The 27278-nt window shown below is 39.1% G+C and overlaps 1 protein-coding gene across 7 annotated transcripts in view; it reads right to left on the bottom strand.

Annotated features, from left to right (window-relative positions):
• Positions 1 to 27278, bottom strand: part of PCCA (propionyl-CoA carboxylase subunit alpha) — a 439915-nt gene that overhangs the window by 190515 nt on the left and 222122 nt on the right. For all 7 annotated transcript variants that reach the window (XM_030813631.1, XM_030813630.1, XM_030813633.1 and 4 more), the window contains 2 exons: positions 12755 to 12865; positions 2892 to 2994 (listed from right to left, as the gene is read on the bottom strand). In XM_030813631.1, the coding sequence (XP_030669491.1) occupies positions 2892 to 2994; positions 12755 to 12865 (214 nt within the window). The remainder of the gene's footprint in view (positions 1 to 2891; positions 2995 to 12754; positions 12866 to 27278) is intronic.

Raw genomic sequence — 27278 nt, 5'->3', positions numbered from 1 at the left:
CGCATTCTTGGCTCACTGCAACCTCCGCCTCCTGGGTTCAAGCAATTCTCCTGCCTCAGCCTCCCTAGTAGCTGAAATTATAGGCACCCGCCACCACGCCACCACTAATTTTTGTACTTAGCAGAGACAAGGTTTCCCCTAGCTCAGGTCTATAATTCCAGCACTTTGGGAGGCCAAGGCTGGTGGACTGGATCACTTGAGCCCAGGAGTTCAAGACTAGCCTGGACAACATGGTGAAACCCCATCTTTAAAAAAATACAGAAATTAGCCAGGCGTGGTGGTATGTTCTTGTAATCCTGGCTACCAGGGACACTGAGGCAGGAAGATCACTGTAGCCCAGGAATTCAAGGCTGCAGTGAGTTATGACTGTGCCACTGCACTTCAGCCTGGACGACAAAAGCAAGACTTCATCTCTCTAAAAAAAAAGAAAAAAAAAGTTTACCAAAAAAGCAATCTGAAGAAATCGCACCGCAGGTAGCACCACAAGCAAAAGGAGGCAGGGAGTGCACTGGAAGAGATGACGTAAAGATAGAGTCGTCTGAGTCACACACAAGCATCCCTTTGTTAAAACTGTACAGGTAAGGCTGGGTGCGGTGGCTCATGCCTATAATCCCAGCACTTTGGGAGGCCCAGGTGGGTGGATCACCTGAGGTCAGGAGTTCGAGACCAGCCTGGCCACCATGGTGAAACCCCATCTCTATTGAAAATACAAAAAAAAAAAAAAATTAGCCAGATGTGGTAGTGTATGCCTGTAGTCCCAACTACTCGGGAGGCTGAGGCAGGAGAATGACTTGAACCCGGGAGATGGAGGCTGCAGTGAGCCGAGATTGCACCACTGCACTCCAGCCTGGGCAACAGAGCAAGACTCCGTCTCAAAAAACAAAAACAAAAACTGTACAGGTAAGAAACGTATATGTGTGTTTGTACATTTTACCTTAAAAAATTAACAAATGGGGAAAGTGTGGAGTGGGTAGAGGTAAAAATGAAACAAGGAAGGTAGATTTTTTACAGTTGTTGAAGCTAGATAATGTGTGCATGGGTGTTCAATATACTGCTGTTTATCTTGCACAAGTAATTCAAACCATATTCCCAGGTTTATGACTCTAATTATGCAAAGTATAAATGATACATGTATGTATATAAAAATACATATATACACACATATATACATATATATATGTGTATGTATATATATATACTTTGAAGAGACTCTACCAAAACATTAAAAGTAATTATCGAATAATTATGGGATTACAGGTAATTTTTATTCTCCATCTTTTTAAGCCCTTTTCAGATTCTTCCACACAGTAAGGCAGCACTCTCTGAAAATAACTTGGATACATTTCTTAAAAATCAAACCAGTCATATTTAGCTACACTCAGAACTTCTGAAATAATCAAGGTCCAAATAACATCTGAAGGTAAAGGAATTAGGATATGAATACTACATTTATCAAAAAAAAATAAAAAATATGAAATTCAGGTTTTAAAACAAAAGCAACATTCTCTCCTACACACATATCCCTCCAGACAAATGCTGTCCAACAGAACTAGATGGAAATACACCTGCCATGGTGGAAAGGCTCTTTGAGTTGCCCACTGCAGGAGCTGCTAACCACGTGTGGCTATGGAACAGTTAAAATGTAGCCACGTTTCAGGTAACTTTGAAAAGGTTCTTCCATTTACTTGACTCTTAATTGCCATACATGGCTAGTGCCTCCCATACTAGACAGCACAACTATGGGGGGGAAACAACCAAACAACAAACACTGAGGTGTACAGACGTCAGGGGAGCAAAGACCATTCCAATAAGACAACAAAATCCTGCTCATAGGAAGTTTATATTGGGAAAGAAGTTTAATTTGGGAAAGAAGATATTCAACAGATGCACAAGCAGATTCATGGTTCTACTGACCATTTTCCTCCTCCGTCCAGTCATTCAGTCATTTACTGATATTCTATACTCTCTCATCTCTCCCTGGTAGCTAACAAATCATAACTTTTAAAAAGATACACTGTAAGCTTCCTATTCTTTCTAGGTAAAGACAACAAGTGAAGAGTACCAACTACACTGAGATTTTCTGAATAAAACCACATTAGCCACTAAGATACAGCCTAAATCCAATTTAGTTTCTCTTCTACCTAATTCTTCAGAAGTAATTTCAGTTTCTGATTTGTGCTTTTCAAAGCTAGTTCATCATCTTCCATCTTTTTTTTCTTTTTTTTAATCTTTGTTCTTCCTCTTGTGAAAAAGTAAAAAGGAAAAGAAACTGAAGTAACAATTTATCAACAGCATGATTCCTTTAAAGGGATTGCTCTAGGAAGTAAACACACATTCATAATGAACAATCCTCTCTCTAGAAGCACCAATGGCATTGAGGTTTTCTTTCTACTTATCCTGATATAAAGCATGTTCCCCTTTTACCTGGGTCACTAGGAAGCTAAAAGGCACACTTGTGCTTCACAAATGACTAACTCAACCTGGTGTTAATTCCTTCTTGTGTCTTCACTAGTTTCTGATATATATTTTTTAACTGCCCAGATTCATTCCTACATTTTAATATACGTCTCCAAATGTTTTTCAAGATAAATAAATAAAACAGAAATCATAAACACAAACTACTCGAATGGATTTCCCATCGGATTTCAGAATATCTTTTGTCCAAATTAAAAGGGCCAAGATCCTTTTATCCTTTCTGAACTTAAAAAACTTGTTTAAACAAAATGTAAGCAATATCATATTTATAAAGTGTGACTTTATCATACTTCTCCAAAGACCCGTAAGATCTCTAGAACTGAGATCAGCCACATCTTTTATTAGTTATTTCCTATGTAGACTGGATTATCAATATTGTTCTGCTCATTTATTCTGTTTTAAATGATCTACCATACCTTGAATTTTCTTGAAAATGTTGTGCTCTTAACTGGAATGCCACAAACAATGATGATGCTATTGCCAATAACTGGTTCTTCTCACTCTTGGTTAGCATGTGTCCTGAGGGAAATCAATCAACCAATCAATCAATCAATCATTTATGTTAACATCTGTGCTTCTCTCCTATAGAATTACCAGTCAAATACCAAAAAACAAGTATTTTATAGGGCATCTATTATGCAGCTAGGATTGTACTAGACACTGAGGTGTGTGGACATTGAGGAAGCAAGACCATTCAAATAAGACAACAAAATCCTGCTCACGGGAAGTTTATATTGGGGAAGAAGTTTAATTTGGGAAAGAAGATATTCGACAGATGCACAGAACAAAAACAATTAAAAAGAAAAAACCATCCACACAGAGATCTCCAGGAAAAGCATAAGCTCCTCACATCTGCTTCTCTCTGTCCTTTCCCAGCCCAGCTTCCCTGCTGAGGGAAATGAGGATAGCGTGCAAGAAGCCCCCGTCCCTGGAGAAAAGGAGAGCGGCTGGTCAAGGACACAGATGATGCCATGCTTTCTAGTGCGAAGATCCAAAGAATATCACGCCGTGATTCTTCTGCCTCTCTGCATGAATCCCAATCAACCGACCAATCTCTCTCTTCCTCTCACTCACACTATCTTCCTACCATTACACAGCTGGACCTGGGATAGTCGGCTGGCCGCGAAGGCCTGGGGTGAGTGACTGATTGAAGAATTTACATAATTCTTCAAGAAGGTTGTAAGTCAAGGCAGGATTCAAATACTCCAGGGTCTATAGGTTAACACATCCCTTGACAGCTCTGTAACTTCACCACAAATCTAAAACTATTTGTTTACAGAGTACTACATACAGATAGTAGAGTATTAAATGGGACAGTATGAGCAACTTGAATGCTGGCTCGTCAGCCATAAGGTGCTACTTTTACAGTCGACCCTCCATGGATTCAAACAACTGCAGGTTGAAAGTATCTGAGAAAAAAAATGTATTGTTGTCTGTACTGAACATGTACAGGCTTTTTTTTCTTGTCATTTTCCCCAAAGCAATGCAGTATAACAATGATTTATATAGCATTTACATTGTACTAAGCATCGTAAGTAATCTAGAGATGATTTAAAGTACAGGGAGGATATGTGTAGGTTATATGTAAATACGACACCGGGGACTTGAGCTTCTGTGGATTTTTGTATCTGAAAGGGTCCTGGAACCAATCACCCACAGATACCAAGAAACAAATGTACAATTCAAAAAAGAAAAAAACTAGTTGCCTAAACTTATTTGGAAGAAATGAAGTAATTTAAACATTATGTCTAAAAAATCACTCAAAATACAACTAAGACTAAAAATATTCAAAATTAAGATACAAATACCTTCAATATCTACAGCACAATTTTCCACAAGGAAGTAATCTTTCTGCTCCCTGAAGGGCAGGGAGAGCACAGGTAATCCACCCTCTTTGAGACAAACCTAGACATTACATAAAACATAATACAAATATGGGATCTACCAACTGGTTCTGGGAATTCCATACTAGATCCTCACGATGGCCTAATAAATCATATTCTTACGGGCATTGGAAAGATCCTCATTTTCCCCTGACACCTAAGCAGTGATGAAAACATCCCATATGATTACATAATTACTCTATATAAGAAGTATTACAAAAATTTGGTCTCAGTCTTGTCAAAACATACAGTTGAGAAGAACAGTTCTCATAGCGTGACCTGCCAACAACTGGGAGTCCCCAGGAGTCCTTGCAAGGTCAAATGATTTTCATAATACTACTAAAATGTATTTGCTTTTTTAACTCTCATTTTCTCAAGAGTATACTGCAGAGGTTCCCAGATCCAAGGGACACATGCTGTGTGATGACATCATTGCTCTCATGTCAACACATAATGGATTTATTACCATTACTTTCAGAATGAATGAATAAATATTTTCAAGCTCCTCAGTTTTCATTTATAATGTGGCAAATATCAATATATATAATCACAAAAGCTCTCTGGAGTGTAAAAAGAACCAGTGCTTCTCAAACTTCACCAAACATCAGAATCACCTGGATTAAGGATGCTGTGTGTGCTTCACCAGCGGACTGACTGGTTGAAGGTATGAGGGCAAGGAGTAATAATCTGCATTTCTAACAAGCTCCAGGGTGATGCTGATGCTGCCAGTCAGCAGATCTCACTTGGAATACAACTGTTCTGGACTGATATTTATCAAACTGTGTAAATAAACTGTTTAGTAGTTCATGAAGCCAGTTTAATGTGTCATGTCCAGGAAGCCAAATTATCAGAGCACTTCAAACACAGTATTTTAGATGAAAATGCTGTGTGTGTTTATATGTATGCATACTATGTCAGGATGTAAAATGTATTTCTCATGGTGGTTCACAATCAAAGTCCTTTACAAGTCAGTTCTTTAGACACATATGCACAGTATATACCATCAGCAAGGGAAGAGGCAGTGCATTAGGCGAACCCACTCACTGCAAGATGCTCAATCAGTATTTCATCTGGTCTAACCAACTATTAGTGCACGTACTCAGGCAATATTGAGAGAGGTCTCCCAAATAAAATGGACCATCATTCATCACATCTCCCAGGCAAACTGATATGATGCACATCAACTTCAAGCATTTTACTGATATTCCACTTCAAAAGCGGCATTACTCAGTTCCAACAGGCTCTGTGTAAGAAGTCTGATCATAACTGACCTATTTTTTTTTTTTTTTTTTTTTTTGAGACGGAGTCTTGCTCTGTCGCCCAGGCTGGAGTGCAGTGGCGCAATCTCAGCTCACTGCAAGCTCTGCCTCCTGGGTTCACGCCATTCTCCTGCCTCAGCCTCTCCGAGTAGCTGGGACTACAGGCGCCCGCCACCACGCCCGGCTAATTTTTTTTGGATTTTTAGTAGAGACAGGGTTTCACCGTGGTCTCGATCTCCTGACCTCGTGATCCGCCCACCTCGGCCTCCCAAAGTGCTGGGATTACAAGCGTGAGCCACCGCGCCCGGCCCCCTAACTGACCTATTCTTATAACGATTCTAGCATAATGCTACTCCTGATCACAGGCCAGAGTGGCCTTGACTTCTGCAAGTTCTCCTGCGGCCTGATACTAAGTAAGGCATGTCTTCCCTGGCTCTGACCTTGAGCTCCCTTTGAACGGTCTCCACTGTTTGCCCTCTGGGGGCGGTAGACCAGCTTGGTGTTGAGTCAGACACACTGACACTGCATTCTGGGCTAGTAAGCTAAGGTGAATGTACCTCATTCCCTTTTCTGAGCAGCTTCTAATGTGCAAACCCTGCCTGGCTGCCATGAGGGGAGCTGGGAATGCATGCTGCCGGCTAACCTGCTGCAATGTAGGTCCCATGAGGGCAGCTCCTTTTTCTGTTTACTGATGAATCCTACACACCTAAAACTTGGGGGCGCAGTATTTAAAAAGCTCTCCAATTCTTCCTACCCCTTTTAGCGAGTGTGAACGTAAACCGAGAGTGCTGTAATCGGACACTTGGTTTACCCTCTCCCCCAACCCTGACAGAGAAGACTGAGAGGATGCTGCTGGGTGCACGTGGAGTACAGGTGGTGAGGGGGCAGAAGGACTGAGAGCTCCAGCCTCACATGCAGGACACATGAAGCCTCAAGCACTCTTCAGAGGAGCAAGTCACTTGTACTTGTTACAGGTCTAGATGGAGTTCTAAGGCTTTCTTCAACCCAGCCTTGGAACGTTCACAGCATTCAAGCTTAGAGCCTCTACTGCGATGTCAACGAGGCTGGGCACAGTGGGCTCTTCAGTGAAGACATGGCTGGAAAAAGCTGCAGCTCTTGGTTTTAAAAGCCTCAGTTTTACCCCTGTATTCCCAGAGCCTAGAGCACAATCTTTTACCCAGTAGGCTCTATAAGTATTTGTGACTGAAAGAAGACAAACCTTCCTCCTCACAACTAACTCTTACCTTCTTAAACTTTTGGGGGGATAATTTCAAGCAAAAGTCCCAACCCCTAAACAATGTTTATTATCTCCTCTCCTTGTTCATTAAGCCACTAACTACTAGAGTTCAAAACCATGTAACAGCACCTACAAGCTTTGTGACATGCCACTATGACCCTCGTGCTACTGGCCAACCTCATTGGCATGATGCAGTTTTCAAGAAGCCTGACCTGTGTATTTCCCGAGTGGTTTTAGGTCTACCATTTATTTTTAACAGCTATGCGTTGGTTCCCATTACATGTAGTGTTTTCCGGTTTTTTTGTGTGTTTGTTTTTGTTTTTTGAGACAGAGTTTTGCTCTTGCTGCCCAGGCTGGAGGGTAGTGGCGCTATCTCGGCTCACCACAACCTTTACCTCCTGGGTTCAAGTGATTCTCCTGCCTCAGCCTCCCGAATAGCTGGGATTACATGCACATGCCACCATGCCCGGCTAATTTTGTATTTTTAGTAGAGATGGGATTTCTCCACATTAGTCAGGCTGTTCTCAAACTCCTGACTTCAGGTGATCTGCCCCACTCGGCCTCCCAAAATGCTGGGATTACAGGCATGAGCCACCGCGCCCAGCCATAGTGTTGTATTAAATAATGCAGATTGAGGTCCTGATTCTAAGCCAGGCCCGTTCTCTCTTTGTGGGCTATGGCTTTGTTGACCACTGGCAGCTCTGTCTGTAGGGTAATCTCCTGGACTATTTTGTTGGGGAATCTTTAGGTAATCTCACCAGGGGGTTAGATTTTTCAAGGATCTTCTACTTTCATGTCTGTGAGTACCTGTCTGCCTGCCAGTACCCTGGGAACCAACTGAGGAACGAAGCTGGGGCAGGGAGTGTCACCACATTTAGTATGTCCATGTTCCCTCGATCCTTTGTCCAACTGTGCCTGGTGTCCCCTGGTTTTTATCCTCTGCAGAGAAGAATCTGAAAGCTTTCACCAGGATGAGGGAAAGAGAGTCGCCTTACTCTGAAGAGTGAGGGAAGTGATACGGAGAAAATTTTACAGAGATTTTAGGCCAATAGTGCTACCTTTAGGAATTTCCCAGGGTACCTGGAGCTAATAATTATTGAGACTTCTGAAGGGTTCTGCAGTGGTAATGAGCTATTTCTCAGTTTCTCCCATTGTCAGCTTAGGATTCAACATCCTTAGGTTACTAAGAGAGTTAAGAATTATCTTTCAGCTGTTCATTTTACCAAATGCTATTTCCTTTCTTCTTCCTAGTGGGCTTGTGTCTTTAAAAAACTCAAGTTAGTGGATTTGGGGGTGGGGGAAACATGTGTATTTTTAAGCTATCATCTTACCTCAAAACTGGTTAAAGTACTTCCTTTAGCAATTTCTTCAAAAGGAGTATATATGGTAAAATAGTTCTGAACCCTTATTTAACTGAAAACAAATTTGTTTATATTGATGATGATATCTTAGCTGGGTATAGTACTCTTGAGTCAAATTCTTTCCTATGTAGCAGACACTTTCTAAGATTTCTAACCTCCAGTTATAGAGTATGAACATAATTTCACTGTACATTCCTTGCATCTTCTTTCTTTTCTTCTAGAAGCTTTAAAAAAGTATTTGTTTTTTATATGCCTAGTGGAGTTACTTTTTAAATTAATCCTGTCTGAATCTCAGTGAGTCTTTCCAAGAATACCTAAGGCTTTCTTAAGAACAGTGAGAAAAAAATCTCTATTATTTCTTTGAAAGTTATCCTTCATTTCCATTTTTCTTTTCATGAAACTCCTAGTATGCATTTATATGTAAAATCTTTTGGATCTTCCCTCCATATCTCTTATCATTTTCCACATGATTTCATTCTCTTTACCTCTTTGCTACATATTTTGAGATACTTCCATTTATTCCTTTGAGTCACTAATTTGGATCTTAGTAGTGACCATCCTACCTTCCACATTGACTGCTGAATTGTTTTATTTAGAAAAATCACAGTTTTTTAGTTCATTAAGTCTTTCTCCTCTAATTCAGTATTTTTAAGTGTTCTTCCTATTTTTCAGTAAGCACAGTCATCTGCCTCCTACAACAGCAACTCTAAAACTGAGCACCACCTGTCCTTAGTGAGTCTTCCAGGTCTTCCTCCCTAGATGAGTAATTCTTTTCCTTTTACATCAGGGACTCTGCTCAATATGCAGGCCAAAGAGTTAGGTGGTGGTTTGCTGGTAAATGCTTAACAAACAACTGGGGTGTGGGGGAAGGAGAAAAGCCGCAGGGTACAACCAATTTCCTTAAATACTTTCTTCATGGCTGATTTCAAACTACCAACTTCAAAGAGGATGGCTAATGAAGATGTGCACACATGGCTCTCACAAGGCAGCCCAGCTCCCACGGAGAGAGTCCGCGGAGAGGTATTCCAAGAGTCTAAATGCTACCTCATCCTTAAAGCCATTCTTTATTCCCTCAAATGGAACTGGGTTTCCGGTGTTTTGTTGTTGTTGTTTTGTTTTTTTCTCTTCTATCAAGATACTTTGCTTACATCTTTACCAGGCACTTACTTTATGCTGTCCTGTAGTATAGTTGGCACTTTACATTATTATTTCTCTCATGATGTCAGCTCACTAAGAGCAGGTAAAATATACCCATCTTTAATTATCTTCTAGAGCCTATACCAATTATTTGTTGAATTACTTTAATGATTGAATTCAGTCCAAATATCATAGTAGTATTTTTAAAAGTGTAGACATACTTGACTAAATTCAGTGGAAAAAAGAGAAGTATAATTAATTATATGCTTTTTGTGTTGAGTGAAATTTTTACCAGAAGATCTGTAACTTCTTAAAAGAAAGAGATAATTCTGACAATTTCTTTCGATGGGGCTTGGGGTTGAAGTATAGGAAGGTATCAGAGAAATAAGCTCAAAATGTTCATTAGAGGCCAAATGAAATTATAGTTCTTAAAATATGTTCTTCCTCATGTTCCATTTATTTTTCAGAATCAAGGGAAACCGCTTTTCAACATCCACATCTAAAGAGATGACAAGAATAATTTTTCATGTATCCTATTTTTTAATTTTAGAAGCAATCATTTCAAAGTTTAACTCTAAGAATCTCTAGTAAAACTGGCTTAGTCTACATACAAATAAATGTGGGATAATAAACATATACAATAGAAAATTTTAATGCAGTCGTAAAAATAGGTGCTTGCCTGTGAATAGTGCCTAGGATAGCTGGACAGATGGGAAGCAGATGGGGAACCCCAAAGGGGCAAAATGACCTGGCCCCAAACATATGGAGAGGATCCTGGATTAACTGTAGTTACCACTTCCTGTGGTCTCTTGGGCACATATATCAAACAGTCAAAGACGATACAGTTTAAAATATCTAAGACCTGATTTGCGGGGAAAATGGAGAATGAGAAATACAGCAATCTGAAGAAGAATGAGAGACAGTAACCAAAGAAGAACAAACTGACATGAAAATAACAAGAAAATAAAATCAGAGGGAGACAGTAAGAATGGCAAATATAGGAGTGTGTTTCTAAAGTATTTAGAGGCAATATAACAACATGTAGCATACCCTGATTGAAAACGTTTGTGATTTATGAATTTGAACCCCAGCATAACTCAAAGACTACTCAAATAGGAGTTGAATAAGCCTAGGTTCAATTCCTGGCATTATTATCTTACTGGTCATTTAGCTTTACTGATATCTCTGAGCTCCAGTTTCCTCACATGTAAAATGAAGGCTGCAACTAAATAATTGCTAAAAGCAATGTATGCCAATTTTAAAAATTGGTCTAAGCATAAAAAACAAAATTGTGGTGTCCAAGCTGTTAATTCCTTACCAAAAAAGAAATGTAATATATTATATGCATCACAGAAAACTGCAATATTTCTGAGTTTGAAGGGGATCCCTTCTTTAGAGAATTTGGGATATTCTCTATTGTTGGTAATCGTCCAGCACACACTAATCAACTCTGATTAGAAAATTTAAATGCCCCATTTTCTTCTTCTCTGGGATACTTTACCATACATACATATAGACAGACTTATATATAAATGTGTATATGTGTGTGTATATATATCTCTCTCTATATATATATATAAATACCCATACGTGCATATAATGTTTGTTCTAAAGGTTCTCTGTAGTTTTTCCCTGTTTTCTCCTTCTGCCCACTGTTTCCTATCTTATCACCATCACTGAATTGCCAGGCAGTCATAAAAACATGGAAGTCCTAAGTCCACTTCAAAACGTACTAAAACTTTTAATTAAAATTTTAGGAAGGACAAGAAACTAAATGTTAGGATCAAAATAGAATGAACTGGTTATCTGGATACATGCAGAAATGATTAAAAATATCCAAAGTAGCAGCCAGGTATGGTAGCTCACACCTGTTAATCCCAGCGCTTTGGGAGGCCGAGGCGGGCAGATCAGGAGGTCAAGAGTTCGAGTTCAAGCCTGGCCAACATGGTGAAACCCTGTCTCTACTAAAAATATAAAAATTAGCCAGGTGTAGTGGCACACACCTGTAATCCCAACTACTTGGGAGGCTGCGGCAGGAGAATTGCTTGAAACTGGAAGGCGGAGTTGCAGTAAGCCAAGATCGTGCCTCTATACTCCAGCCTGGGCGAAAGAGCAAAACTCCGTCTCAAAAAAAAAAAAAAAAAATCCAAAGTAATCCTTTCTTATCAATACTATGGATAAGATTTTTTTTTTCATTAATCAACAAATACTTAGTATCTACTATGTTTTGTGCTAGGGATAAAATGAAAAGCAATGACGTAAGGGGTTCTTAGCCTCATTAAACCAACAAATATTAAAACAACAGTCACAAAAGTATAAAACTACTATCCTGGTTGTATTTTATTTTGTATTTTTAAAAATTCAAAAGTTTAGGAAAAACAACCTAATAAATCATTAGTTTTTAAGATCCCAAATTAGAGCCATTCTTCATTTGCCTTAATACTAATGATAAAACTCTATAACACTAAAGTTTTAAAACAATATTCAAATCAGTTATCTCTGTTGAGTCTTATGAAAACTGTTATTATAAATTCTGAATTGAAAACTGCTTTATAAATGCACCCAACAACTCAACGACATCAACTTGACCTGAATCTATATATAGCTCCTAATATGAATGTGAGTCATTTTACATTAAAACACTTTAATGGATATAAAGAACACTTGAAATATGGGACAGACTATCTAACTTTCATACCTCACTAGCTCATTAAAAATGTAGGTAGAGGCTTTCACCTGAATAACATTTCTATTAAGTCTCATCTAAATTTTGTTTATCTTTCAATATCTTATGTTAACTATGTTTTGAATGCTCACTAAAGGGTTTTCTCTATCTCCCATTTGATGAGCAATTTTTCTACTACCTGGAAATGCTCGCTGATAACTTTGCAGTGTTAAATTTCACATTCCGCTCATTACTTTATTGAAAACTTCATTTTTCAGAATAAAATCATCATCTTCCTAGATTTTCATTAATAGGACTAGAATCTGGTTTTCTGAAATTTTCAGTGCTATTTTCATTAACATATCTCTTAAAAATCACTTTAGAAGAGTTCCTTATATACTCACCTCAGTAGAAAATACAAATCTGATTTGATTTTCAGAAACCAGAAAGTCAGGGAGGCTAATGATCTATCTACATGTTTTGCTCCAAAACACTGGACTCATAGAACAATCCACATGGTTGAATTCTGCACTCCACAAGACTGCAGATTATCACACTCATGAGTCACCCATAAATATGCAAAATCATGAATGTAAAGTCTTGCATGTTCTAAAAATGCTAATTAAGTATAATATGAGCCAAAAGGCCTTAATTTCAAAATAGAATGAAATTATGTATTACAATAAAGTATAAAAATAACAACTTTAAAACACTAAAATATTTTAATGCATACAAACCTTTGAAGCCATCAGGATACACATCAGAGAGAAATTTAGTGCTGATGTCTCCTTTTACAAAGCGTGAGTTGACTATTACCTCTCGAAGTAATGCAATATTATGTGTAACACCTAAAAGTAAAATGATATCAAATAGAAGAACAATGAATCAGTGAAAAGTTGAATTCTGATAATCCGGAGAAATTTATCATCATTGCTCTATGACCTAGCAGAAACCATTCAAGATTACTTATTTCCTTGAATCCTATTAACAACAAAAAATATCTGAACTTGTGGTATCAATAAAACACTAAATATAAACTTAAGAAGCTTGGTATTGCCAAGTCAAGTCAACGGGCTGTATTAGGGTGGTGCAAAAGTAACTGTGGTTTTGGGCCGTGAATTTTAAATCATTAAAACTGGGCTCAAACACATCTTTATTAATCAAAATAGGAACCATTACATCAGCTCCCTTTTCTCAATGAGAAATAAGTTTGTTTATTCCTGTAGCATAAAAATCCATGCTTCGGGATTTGACGAACTCTTGGAGAGCATTTTTTGCATCCTGCTGGTTGTGGAAGCGTTTTCCCTGCAAAAAGTTGTTGAGATGCTTGAAGTGGTGGTTGGTTGGCGAGAGGTCAGGTGAATATGCCAGATGAGGCAAAACTTCATAGCCCAACTCATTCAAATTTTAAGCATTGGTTGTGTGACATGCAGTTGGGTGTTGTCACGGAGAAAAACTGGACCCTTCTCGTTGGCCAACGCCAGCCGCAAGCATTGCAGTTTTTGGTGTATCCCATCGATTTGCTGAGCATACTTCTCAGATGTAATGGTTTTGCCAGGATTCAGAAAGCTGTAGTGGATCAGACCAGCAACAGATCACTAAACAGTGACCATGACCTTTTTTTGGTGCAAGTTTGGCTTTGGGAATTGCTTTGGAGCGTCTTCTTGGTCCAGCCATTGAGCTGATCATCGCTGCTTGTCATATAAAATCCACTTTTCATCACACATCACAATCCAAGAAATGGTTCATTGTCTTGTAGAACAGGAAAAGACAACACTTCAAAATGACAATAATTTTTATTTTCAGTCAGCTCATGAGGCACCCACTCATGGAGCTTTTTCATCTTTCCAATTTGCTTCAAATGCCAAACGACAGTAGAACGGTTGGCAATGAGTTCTTCAGCAACTTCTCATGTAGCTTTAAAAGGATCAGCTTCAATGACTGCTCTCAATTGGTTGTCATCAACTTCCGAAGGCCGGCCACTAAGCTCCTCATCTTCAAGGTTCTCATCTCCTTTGCAAAACTTCTTGAACCATCACTGCACTGTATGTTCATTAGCAGTTCCTGGGCCAAATGCGTTGTTGATGTTGCAAGTTGTCTCTGCTGCTTTACGTCCCATTTTAAACTCAAATAAGAAAATTGCTCAGATTTGCTTTTTGTCTAACATCATTTCCATACTCTAAATATAAAATAAACAGCAAGTAGTAAGTCATTAGCAAAAAAACAAAGTGAGAAATGTACATTAAAATGATGTATAACATAACCACATTTATTTAAGAATGTATTCCAATATCAAACAGCAAATTTCAGCAATGCAAAAACCGCAATTATGTTTACACCAACCTAATAAATGTAATTTCAATAAATGGTACAAGAAAACCAGCTAACCATTTGGACCAAAAAAAAAAAAAAAAAGTCCAGGCGCAGTGGCTCACACTTGTAATTCCAGCACTTTGGGAGGCCGAGGCAGGCAGATCATGAGGTAAGGAGTTCAAGACTAGCCTGGCCAACACAATGAAACCCCATGTCTACTAAAAATACAAAAATTAGCTGGGCGTGGTGGCAGGCACCTGTAATCCCCGCTACTTGGGAGGCTGAGGCAGGAGAATTGGTTGAACCTGGGAGCTGGAGGTTGCAGTGAGCTGAGATCGCACCACTGCACTCCCACCTCAGCGACGGAGCTAGACACCATCTCAAAAAAAAAAAAAAAAAATTTAACTTCAACGCTAACACCTAACAACACAGACAAAAAATTAACTTCAAATGAATCACAAACCTATTTTCATAACTATAGTAGAAAATATGGAGGAAAAAATCTGTTACCTTAAGGTAGGCAACAGATTCTTAGTATACAGAAACCATGAACTATAAAAATATTGACAAACTGTACTTCATCAAAATTTAAGTCTGCTCCTCAAAAGAGGCAACTAAGAAAATAAAATAGCAAACTACAGCCTGAGAGAAAATACTCACATTAAATATATGATTATGATTATGATTATGATTATATATTTTTTGAGACAGGGTCTCACTCTATCGCCCAGGTCAGAGTGCAGTGGTGCAATCTCGGCTTACTGAAGCTTCAACCTCCCAGGCTCAGGGATCCTCCTGTCTCAGCCTCCTAAGTAGCTGGGACCACAGGTGCATGCCACCATGCCCGGCTAATTTTCTTTTTTTTTTTCTTTGAGACGGAGTCTTGCTCTGTTGCCAGGCTAGAGTGCAATGGCACAATCTTAGCTCACTGCAACCTCTGCCTCCTAGGTTCAAGCGATTCTCCTGCCTCAGCCTCCTAAGTAGCTGGGATTACAGGAACACCCAGCTAATTTTTGTATTTTTACTAGAGACAGGGTTTCACCATGTTGGCCAGGTTGGTCTCGATCTCCTGACCTTGTGATCCGCCCACCTCGGCCTCCCGAAGTGCTAGGATTACAGGAGTTAGCCACTGCACCCGGCCGCCCAACTAATTTTTATATTTTTTTGTAGACACACGTTTTTGCTATGTTGCCCAGGCTGGTCTCGAACTCCTGGGCTCAAGTGATCCGCCCACCTTGGCCACCCAAAGTACTAGGATTATAGGCATAAGCCACCATGTCTGGCCCACAATACATATATTGAACAAGGGAGTTGTATCTACAAATATATAAAGAACACAATACAATTATAAGACAAAAAACAAACCAAGTAAAAAAACACAGTCAAAATGTCCACTAAGCATAGGAAAAATTGTTCAACATCATTATTGTTAAAGAAATACAATGAGATGCCACCAATATACCAATTTACATGGCCAAAGTGAAAAGACAGATAACAGCAAGTGCTAGTCATGATATGGAACAAGGAGAATTGTCACACTGTGGTGGCAATATAAAATGATACACACACTTTGGAACAGTTTGGCAGTTTCTGGAAAAGTTAAACATATACTCACTGATTCAGACAACTCACTCCTACGTATTAAGTCAAGTTAAATAAAAACATATGTCCATACAAAGACTTATATGCAAAGGTTAATAGCAGCTTTATTTACTATAATCAAAACCTGGAAACAATTTAAATCTCCATCAACAGGCAAATAAATTAACAAAACTGGGCTTGTCCGTACAATGGAATTCTATTCCACATACACACACAAAGAGTCAGTAACACGTGAAACAACAAGGATGGATCTAAAAATAATTGCACTGAGTTAAAAAAGCAAGACCAAAAATAATGCATAATAATGTATAATTCCATTAATATAAAATTTTAGGACACGCAAACAAGCCTACAATGACAGAAAGCAGACCATGCGGTTACACTGGGAAAGGGGTAGAGGGAGGGTAAATGGCAAAGACCATAAGGAAACTTCCGGAGATGAAAGAAGTGTTCAATACCACGGCTGTGGTAATGATTTCACAGGTGTATACGTATGTCAAAACTCATAAAATTGAATACTTTAAATATCAGAAATTTATTATGTCAAGTATACCTCAATAAGTCATTTTTTAAAGATGCATGTAATCTAGTAGAAAAAAAATTGAGCCTAGTACACAATGACAATTTCAAAGTATAGGTGATGACTGAATAACATGAGGGTTAGGGGTGCCTCCTGCACAGACAAAAATCCATATATAACTTTTGCTGCTCCAAAAAAGTAAACGCTAATAACATACTGTTGACTGAAACCCTTGCTGAAAACAGTCAATTACACGTTTTATATATTATATATATTAAACACTGCAGTATTGCAATAAAGCTAAAGAAGCAAATCATAAGAGAAAATACATTTACTATTCATCAAGTGGAAGTGGATCATCGCAAGTCTTCCTCCTCTTCAGGTTGAGTAGACTGAGGAGAAGGAGGAAGAGAAGGGGCTGGGCTTGCTGTCTCAGGGTTGCAGAGGCAGGAGAGGTGGAGGAGGTGGAAGGAGAGGCAGGAGAGGTGGAGGAGGTGGAAGGGGAGGCAGGAGAGGTGGAGGAGGTGGAAGGGGAGGCAGGAGAGGCGACACACTCTGTATAACTTTATGAATATACTTTGTAATTTTTGTCTGCCTTTTTTGCTTTTTCATTTCTCTAAAAATGTTTCTATATGAGTTCAATCCTTCTTCCACTGTTTGTGTTAGTTTTACTGCCAGTATCACAGAAGGGTCCACGTCGTAAAATAAGTCAATAGCAGTCTTGAATAATCAGAATCCTTCTGCCGCATTGTCTGATGTGATCCTGTTTTGTGGCACTGCTTCTTCTACGTCTTCTTCCTCATCCTCTGGCACTGATTCAGAAGCATTTATCTGCATCAAGTCATCCTCTGTTAATTCCTCGGGTGTGGTGTCTATCCGCTCTTGGATTCCTCTAAGATCCATACCTTAAAACCCTTCAACCCCCACTCCACCTTTTATGTCAAATCCACAATCTTTTTCATGATTTCCTCGGTTGCTTCTTTCATAAATCCTGTGAAGTCATGCACAACACCCAGACAACGTTTTCTCCAGCAAAAATTTTGGGCTTGATGGCTTTCACAGCTTTTTATATGACAACAATGCATCTTCAGTGGTGTAATCTTTCCAGACTTTTTCTCTTCCACAGTGTCAATGATTGTTTCCATATAGCTCTGTGTATAATGAGCCTGAAAGGTCCTTACAATACTCTGAGCTAGAGGCTGAATTAGACTTGTTGGGTTTGTGGAGAAGCAGGCCACTTGGACACCTTCGATGTTAAACAAATGTGTTCTGGGTGGCTGGGGCTCTGTCCCTATCAAAAGAACTTTAGAAGACAGCCCCTTACTGGCAAAGTACTTCCAGACTTTAGGGACAAAGCATCAATGGAATCAATCCAGAAAAAGGGTTCTCACTGTCCAAGCCTTCTTGTTGTACAACCAGAAGACTGGCAGCCAGTGCTTATCATTTTCCTTCAAGGCTAGGAGATGAGCACCTTCACAGATAAGTGCAGATCATAAACCTGACTGCATTTGCACAGAACAACGGACAGAGTTAGTGTATTCCTCCCTGTCTTAACTCCTCATGCTTGCTTCTTTTCCTTACTAAGAAATGTTCCTTGTGGCTTTTTTTTTCCCCCCTCAGAATAAGGCACTTGTGTCTGCATTAAAACCCTGTTCAGCAGATATCCTTTCTCTTCAATGATTTTCTTAATGGTGTCTTAATGCTGCCTCTTGGTTGGCAGAAACAGCTTCCCCTTCACATTCTGTCTTCACATTTTAAAGCCAAATCTCTTTCTAAAATTACCAAATCATCCTTGGTTGGCGATACATTCTCCAGCTTTATATCCTTCCACCTTCCTTTTGCTTTAAGTTGCCATACAACAACTTCACTTTCCCATAGACAGTCATATTCGAGTCTATGGGAATGCCTTTCTTATAGCAATCTTGCACCCACATAAAAGCTGCATCTTCAATATGAAATGAAAGGTGTTTCACAAACAGTGCAAGATTTTCACACCTGCTGGTGTAGCTGCAGCAACTGCTTCATGAATTTCATTTTATTTTCTTTTACAACGGTCCTTACATGGGATTCATTTATCTTGAAATGACAGGAAACTACATCTGCAGACCTCAATCTATCATAGATTATCAAGTAATTCAATTTTTTCTCATAATGTCATGACTTTTCTCTGCTTCTTGGGAGGACCTCCAGCATTACGAGTAGCACTGTGTATGGATTCTGTCCTGTTATTCAAAGTTTATGGTTTGCACTAAACATGATGGAAAATATGCCAGAACCATAAGCGATGACTTTTTACTGCCATATGCAATTTGCTGGAGAGAGAACTGATCACATGGCGGTGATCAGCATCACACGGTGTTTTAAGCAGATACTCGCAACACTTGAGCTCACTCCAATAGCAACAGTAGGTGGCTATGAAACTATACAGTAGTACAGTATGTACTACAGTGAATCTTCATGTGGTTATGATTTCATGCTGCGTCTTTACTGTTTGTGTACATTTCTCTCTGCTTTGAATGGCACCAGGTATGGTCTCTGTTTGTGTAAGTTTTGATAAATGTTAACTCTTATAATAGATTTGTGTATATTTTATAATAGCAAATGATGAAGCAGACTAGCATATATATTTTATGTATTCACGACATACCTTTTTCTTTCTTTGGTACTTCGAGGCTATATGGTTTGTCTGAAAGCTTTTCAAATTGTCACAAATCTTCAAATAATTTTAGGATATATTTATTGAAAAAAAAATCCAAGATAAATGGACCTGCACAGTTCAAACCAGTGTTGTTCAAAGGTCAACTGTAATATCAAAATAGGTAACTGCCACAAGAGGATACTAATAGTGTTGGGAGAGTTCTAGGATGCAGGAAGGTTTTGTGAAGAATGACGTATCTAATCTTGGTCATCCAGATTACAAAGATGTTACACAGGAATGGAAGGAAATGTGAGGAAGCACGTCACATCCAGGGAAGGCAGAAATTACATCAGGCTTCCACAAGAAGAGCAGGTGACTGCAGCGTGACAGCTGAAGTCAAAGTAAACAGAGGTGTGTTCACTCCTTCCTATTACTTTAGTCCACTTTTGTATGGTTCTAATCTGTACCATTATGCTGCATAAGAAACCTAGAAAGTATGATTCTGATTTTACTATTCAAGTCTCACAGAATCCCCACTTTTGCAACAATAACCATAAAGTAAGCAAAGAATCAGATAGTCAAGTTCAAATACCAGGTCTGCCTCTTACCTTAGGTAAGTTAGTTAACCTCTCAAAACTTTAGTTTCCTCATTTGTAAACTAACAATAATAGAACCTATTATGCATGATTGTTATCAGGTATAAATGATATAATGCTTAATGCAATGCGGGGCTCGCAAAAAAGAACAATTACTATCCTGTTATATGGGAATAAACAAAAAGCATGAGACAAAATGTAATTAATAAAACATCAGACAGAAGTTTTCCTGCATCCTAAGCTTCAGCACTGACCTACCTAACTTCCAGTTTTGTTTTCTGTTAAGAATGGAGCTCCTGGCCAGGCGCAGTGGCTCACGCCTGTAATCCCAGCACTTTGGGAGGCCAAGGCAGGAGGATCATAAGGTCAGCAATTTGAGACCAGCCTGGCCAACATGGTGAAACCCCGTCTCTACTAAAAATACAATAATTAGCCAGGCATGGTGGCAGGCGCCTGTAATCCCAGCTACTCGTGAGGCTGAGGCCTCCCGCTTGAACACAGGAGGCCAAGGTTGTAGTGAGCCAAGACCACACCATTGTACTCCAGCCTGGGTGACAGAGTGAGACTCTGTCTCAAAATAAATAAATAAATAAATAAATAAAAAATGGAGCTCCTGAAATCTAAGTTTACACCTATATCTATCTGGAAAGTTTAACTTTCCTATAAGACAATGGTTGGCAAAATATGGCTTGAAGGCCAAATCTAGCCTCCTACCTATTTTGTAAATAAAGTTTTATTAGAACACAGCCAGCCTGGTTTGTTTACATATGACTGTTTTCATGTTGTAACAGCAGAGTCAAGCAGTTGTAACAGAAACCTTGTGTCTCACAAAGTCTAAAACATTTACTATCTAGCCCTTTAATCTGAGCAAACCTATCTATATCCATCAACATGTATTCTACACTATTACTCATGCAGCCATTAGGTATCATGGGAAGGAAAATGAGAGCACACAATATGGTACCTGCTCTTAGGAAACTGCGTAACTAGTTACAGAATAAGTAAACTACAAAGAAAAATGGGACCTTAAAAATGAGAATATTGTGCTGGGTGCAGCGGCTCACACCTTTAATTCCAGCACTTTGGGAAGTCAAGGTGGGAGATGACTTGAGGCCAGGAGTTCAAGACCAGCCTGGGCAATGTAGCAAGACCCTGTCTCTACAAAAAATAAAAACAGAAAATTAGCTGGGAATGGTGGCATGTGCCTATAGTCCCAGGTACTTGGGAGGCTGAGGCAGGAAGATCACTTGAGCCCAGGAGTTCGAGGTTACAGTGAGCTATGACTGCATCACTGTACCCAAATCTGGGTGACAGAGAGAGACCCTATCTCTAAAAGAAAAAAAAAAATTAAAAAAAAAAACAGAAAAAAAGAAAATTGCAATCTAGAGAGACTGAATAGTTTACCTAACGATTAGTACATTATATATCACAATAGTTACATATATATAATTATATGTAAACAATTTTTAAGATGCAGCTTATTGTGACAGACTGCTAGTTTCTCCTAAAACCTGCTTTTCATTTTTCCACAGTAATAGAATTTTGGTTGAGCAAAAGACACCCAGACACAGACTCCACTTTCCCATCTAGCTTGTAGCTAGGCATGACAAACTAATTCCTAGACAAAGGAAAGTAAGCTGAAGTGATGTATGCAACTTCCAACTCTCTCATTGCTTGCTTGGGCTTCCTTTCTTCTCGTCTTACTATGGGTTTCCTGACATGGCAGAAACTCAGCTTTGGCAATTCAAATGGAGTGGCACATCAGGATGGGTGTGTGTATCTTTGAATGACCTCATGAGGCTGACTCGCCCTCCTAGCAGCATGGACCGGACAGTTACATGAGAGGTAAATAAACATCTCTCTTATTTATCCCACTGTATTTAGAAATCTTTGTTACAGCAGGTTACCCTGTATCCTAGTACATGTGTCTGAGTGAGCAGGGCACACCTTTTCAATATGACTTTCCATCTCTAAGCTAGCCAATGATAACAGCTTAACATGTATACCCTCCCAGGCATTTTCCTATGCATCTCTTTTACACTAGACCATATCCACAACCATATGGAAAAGCCTGAGCATTTCTGTTCCTGACTCAAGAGATGCTATGTATCTAAATTTTATAAAGGCCAATTCTCAATTTATCAAAACTGCCTCAAAACATTTAGAAAACGTTCATGAATTCAAATTAATGCTATTCCTTTAGCTACACAAAAATTCCATGGAAAAAGTTATATGTATCAGAATCAATCATATTGTTCACTATATACATATATATATATCTTATAGATCACTTCATGTACACACAATCACACACAGATCTTCTACAGCGCATGCCCATGAGATATACACAGCTATTTCATGCTTGTTCTGTGGGTAATGATTTACTTGGCCCATATACAATAACTATGTTTCGGAGGGCTTTAATAAGTTTTTTTTTTTAATGAGAAACATAGTAGAAGGCATGAAATTTCTAATGACATCAATATACCTAAGAAATCATTGAAAAAATGTGCGTTGCTTTTGTTTAGATGAAAATGAAAAGCAATTGAAGGCAATCTGCTAGTATGCTTAGAAAGATCAATTAGGTAGGCAAAAATGTAAAAAGCTCCTTGAAAGAGATCAAGCTAAATAAAATATGGGAAATAAATCCCTTGATCATGTTTCACAAAGAGACAAACTAGAGTGCTTTTGAAAAAGAAAAGAGGTATCACTTGCCAGAAAGGTTCACCTGCATAGGAAATGACAGCTTTGGTGTTCCAGGAAGAGGAAAGTATTTGAGACTTACACAGATTTTCCTGGCTGGGAAGGAAAACAGAAAGATGAGAAGCACCCAAAGATAAGTAGCTAAGGCTATGGTAACATTAGGGAGGAATTTAGCTCACACCTATAATCCCAGCCCTTTGGGAGGCTGAGGCAGGAGGACTGCTTGAGGCCAGGAGTTTGTGACCAGCCTGGACAACATAGACCCTGTCTCTACAAAAAATTTAAAAATTAGCTGGGTAGGGTGGCATATCTGTAGTTCCAGCTACTCAGGAGTCAGAGGCAGGGGGATCACTTGAATCCAGGAATTCGAGGCTGCAGTAAGCTATAATCATGCCACTGCACTCCAGCCTAAGCAACACAGAGAGTCCCTAAAATATTCCTGATGAACATCAATGCAAAAATCCTCAATAAAATACTGGCAAACCAAATCCAGCAGCACATCAAAAAGCTTATCCACCATGATCAAGTGGGCTTCACCCCTGGGATGCAAGGCTGGTTCAACATATGCAAATCAATAAACATAATCCAGCACATAAACAGAACCAAAGACAAAAACCACATGATTATCTCAATAGATGTAGAAAAGGCCTCTGACAAAATTCAACAGCCCTTCAGGCTAAAAACTCTCAATAAATTTGGTATTGATGGGATGTATCTCAAAATAATAAGAGCTATTTATGACAAACTCACAGCCAGTATCATACTGAATGGGCAAAAACTGGAAGCATTCCTTCGAAAACTGGCACAAGACAGGGATGCCCTCTCTCACCACTCCTATTCAACATGGTATTGGAAGTTCTGGCCAGGGCAATCAGGCAGGAGAAAGAAATAAAGGGTATTCAATTAGGAAAAGAGGAAGTCAAATTGTCCCTGTCTGTGGATGACATGATTGTATATTTGGCCAAGTCAATCCTAAGCCAAAAGAACAAAGCTGGAGGCATCACGCTACCTCACTTCAAACTGTACTGCAAGGCTACAGTAACCAAAACAGCATGGTACTGGTACCAAAACAGAGATACAGACCAAGAGAACAGACCAGAGCCCTCAAAAATAATACCACACATCTACAACCATCTGATCTTTGACAAACCTGACAAAAAGAAGAAATGGGGAAAGGATTCGCTATTTAATAAATGGTGCTGGGAAAACTGGCTAGCCATATGCAGAAAGCATATGGATCCGTTCCTTACACCTTATACAAAAATTAATTCAAGATGGATTAAAGACTTACATGTTAGGCCTAAAACCAAAAAAACCCTAGAAGAAAACCTAGGCAATACCATTCAGGATATAGGCATGGGCAAGGACTTCATGTCTAAAACACCAAAAGCAATGGCAACAAAAGCCAAAATTGACAAATGGGATCTAATCAAACTAGAGCTTCTGCACAGCAAAAGAAACTACCATCAGAGTGAACAGGCAACCTATAGAATAGGAGAAAATTTTTGCAATCTACTCATCTGACAAAGGGCTAATATCCAGAATCTACAAAGGACTCAAACAAATTTACAAGAAAAAAACAACCCCATCAAAAAGTGGCCAAAGGATATGAACAGACACTTCTCAAAAGAAGACATTTATGCAGCCAACAGACACATGAAAAAATGCTCATCATCACTGGCCATCAGAGAAATCAAAACCACAATGAGATACCATCTCACACCAGTTAGAATGGCAATCATTAAAAAGTTAGGAAACAATAGCTGCTGGAGAGGATGTGGAGAAATAGGAACACTTTTACACTGTTGGTGGGACTGTAAACTAATTCAACCATTGTGGAAGACAGTGTGGCAATTCCTCAAGGATCTAGAACTAGAAATACCATTTGACTCAGCCATCTCATTACTGGGTATATATACCCAAAGGATTATAAATCATGCTGCTATAAAGACACATGTACACGTATGTTTATTGCAGCACTATTCACAATAGCAAAGACTTGGAACCAACCCAAATGTCCATCAATGACAGACTGGATTAAGAAAATGTGGCACATATACACCGTGGAATACTATGCAGCCTTAAAAAAGGATGAGTTCATGTCCTTTGTAGGGACATGGATGAAGCTGGAAACCATCATTCTCAGCAAACTATCGCAAGGACAAAAAACCAAACACCGCATGTTCTCACTCATAGGTAGGAATTGAACAAAGAGAACACATGGACACAGGAAGGGGAACATCACACTCCGGGAACTGTCGTGGCGTGGGGGGAGGGGGGAGGGATAGCATTAGGAGATATACCCAATGTTAAATGACGAGTTAATGGGTGCAGCACACCAACATGGCACATGTATACCTATGTAACAAACCTTCACATTGTACACATGTACCCTAGAACTTAAAGTATAATTTAAAAAAAGAGAGAGAGACAGACAGAGAGAGATTTCACTGTTGTAAAAAGCAAATGATTACCACTAGGTATTCCTATGGAGAGAAATGAAAGGAAAACATGATGGTCTGAGTATGAGCAAAGGAGAAAATGGTGCTGGGTGCAGTGAAAAGGCCAATAGGCATTCCGGGTGTGATAGGCCATGCACAGATTTCACATTCCCATGAGAGCAACTAGAATGGGAAGCGGGGCAGGTATGACTAGATTTATGCAATCCAGAATCACTTAGGCTGCTATACAGAAAAGGGACTGAGGAAGGGCAAGAGGGAAGATGGAAAAATTCCTAAGGGGACAATTGAGGAGATGTGCTGAAAAATGGCCAGGCTGGGGTCCACAGCTAGGACACTGACAATACAGATGGGAGAAGTAGCTGGACTTGAGGGATATTCAGGAGGCAGGCAGGGACTGATGGCAAGAATGGGGAGATGAGGGCCAGGTGCAGTGGCTCATGCCTGTTATTGCAACATTTTGGGAAACCGATGCAGGCGGGTCACTTGAGGTCAGGAGTTCAAGACCAGCCTAGGCAACATGGCAAAATCCCATCTCTACAATAAATATAAAAAATTAGCTGGGTGTGCTGGCTTGTGCCTATAGTCCCAGCTGCCAGGGAGGTTGAGGTCAGAGGATCAGCTGAACCCTGGAGGTCAAGGCTGCAGTGAGCCCTGGGCCCACCACTGCACTCCAGCCTGAGTGACAGAGTGAGACCCTGTCTCAAAACAACAACCACAATTACAAAGCATGGGGAGATGAGCACAACACGCAAAGTTCTGGCTCTGCAACATGAGAGAAGTTGCCATTTGCAGAGAAGAAACAGGTTGATTGGAAAATAGCAGATTCATGGACAAGTTAAATTTGAGATGCCTGTGAGATGATGTCTGAATGATTAAGGTTCAGAAAAGCAGGCAGATTTGATGTATACATCAGCAAACAGACATTCCTACTTATGGGGGGAACATCCCCCACATGTGAAGGAATCCAGAACAGGGTGAGACGGAGAAATGTGAAATAAAACCAGCAATATGCAAATCACTCATATACTATAAGAAATAAAGTTCTGGAAAAAATAAGACTCTAAGGGAGGGATTGGAAGGGATGAAAGTTATTAGACCAAGGTAAATCAACAGATTAATTTACCAAAAAAATTGATCTTATGAACAAATTAATAATTCAGAATATTTCAATTTACAAGTGTTTTTGCAAAACAGTAGGTAAGTTAGCAGGCAGTCTCAGGATTTTTGAACTTCCCTCCCCGGTTAAATAGAAATAGTATTGTTCATTTTGGGAGGCCGAGGCAGGCGGGTCACCTGAGGTCAGGAATTGAGACCAGCCTGACCAACATGGTGAAACCCCATCTCTACCAAAAATACAAAAATTAGCTAGGTGTGGTGGCGCACCCCTGTAGTCCCAGCTACTCGGGAGGCTGAGGCAGGAGAATTGCTTGAACCTGGGAGGCAGAGGCTGCAGTGAGCCGAGATCATGCCACTTCACTCCAGCCTGGGTAACAGAGAGTATCTCAAAAAAAAAAAAAAAAGACAGAATACTATTAACATATGTATTTAATATTTCATATTTAACTTTACTTGCTTTCGTGTTACAGCCTATTGCTAGTATAAATTTTTTAACTCCCTGTGTGGCCAATGTCAAAATAGTTGGAACCAAACTCTGTCATCAGTAAAATACAATATAGCTTTCAGAAATACTTAATGATAATTTGAACAAAAAAAGAGATTATTTTCTGATGCCCAAAATTTGTGACTGATAATATTCAGAAAGTTAATATGCTTGCAGTTTCACAGGATAAATGATATGTTGTATTTGTCCTCTATATCCAAAGCTGAAAAATAGGTGTTGATTTTAGAAAAATCTAACTCAAAGGAATTGAAAGCAAATATTAATTTACATTTTGGATACCAAAGAACAGAGCCATCAGGCACATACATGAAGCATGGAATTTTAAAAATCTTTCTACTTGAATAGTAAATACAGCATGAAAATACAGACTTTTATCTCACTAAATGATATTTTAAAAATAAAATTAAAACACAAAACCATTTTCTCTTTAATGTTTTCTAAATAAAATATTATATATGACTATGCAAAACTAAATCGTTATCTTTTTTTCTTTCCTAAGGCCAATATGGCGAGAGAATGGTTCATGGCAGACAACAAACATCTATGCCTCAACTAACTGCTCCCAAAACGACTGTCCATTCATTAATCCTAAAGCCAAAAGAGGGTAACAATCAGAAAATTATTTTATACCTAAAAGCTCAAAAGATCAGATAGATGGGAAGAATCATTGAAGCACTAAACGGTATCATACAGATTTGAAAGTTACCATTTTGCATTTAGTGTGTTTCTTTTCACATCCCAGGAAAGACAACACTATTTGAACAGATCCTTGTTTAAATGGTATGGGGACAGTAGAGGTATTCTTT

Source organism: Nomascus leucogenys, chromosome 5 (assembly GCF_006542625.1).
Source record: "Nomascus leucogenys isolate Asia chromosome 5, Asia_NLE_v1, whole genome shotgun sequence".
Taxonomy (NCBI): Eukaryota; Metazoa; Chordata; class Mammalia; order Primates; family Hylobatidae; genus Nomascus; species Nomascus leucogenys.
Note: the sequence above shows the minus strand (reverse complement) of the source record. Positions and strands in the feature narration are given on the sequence as shown.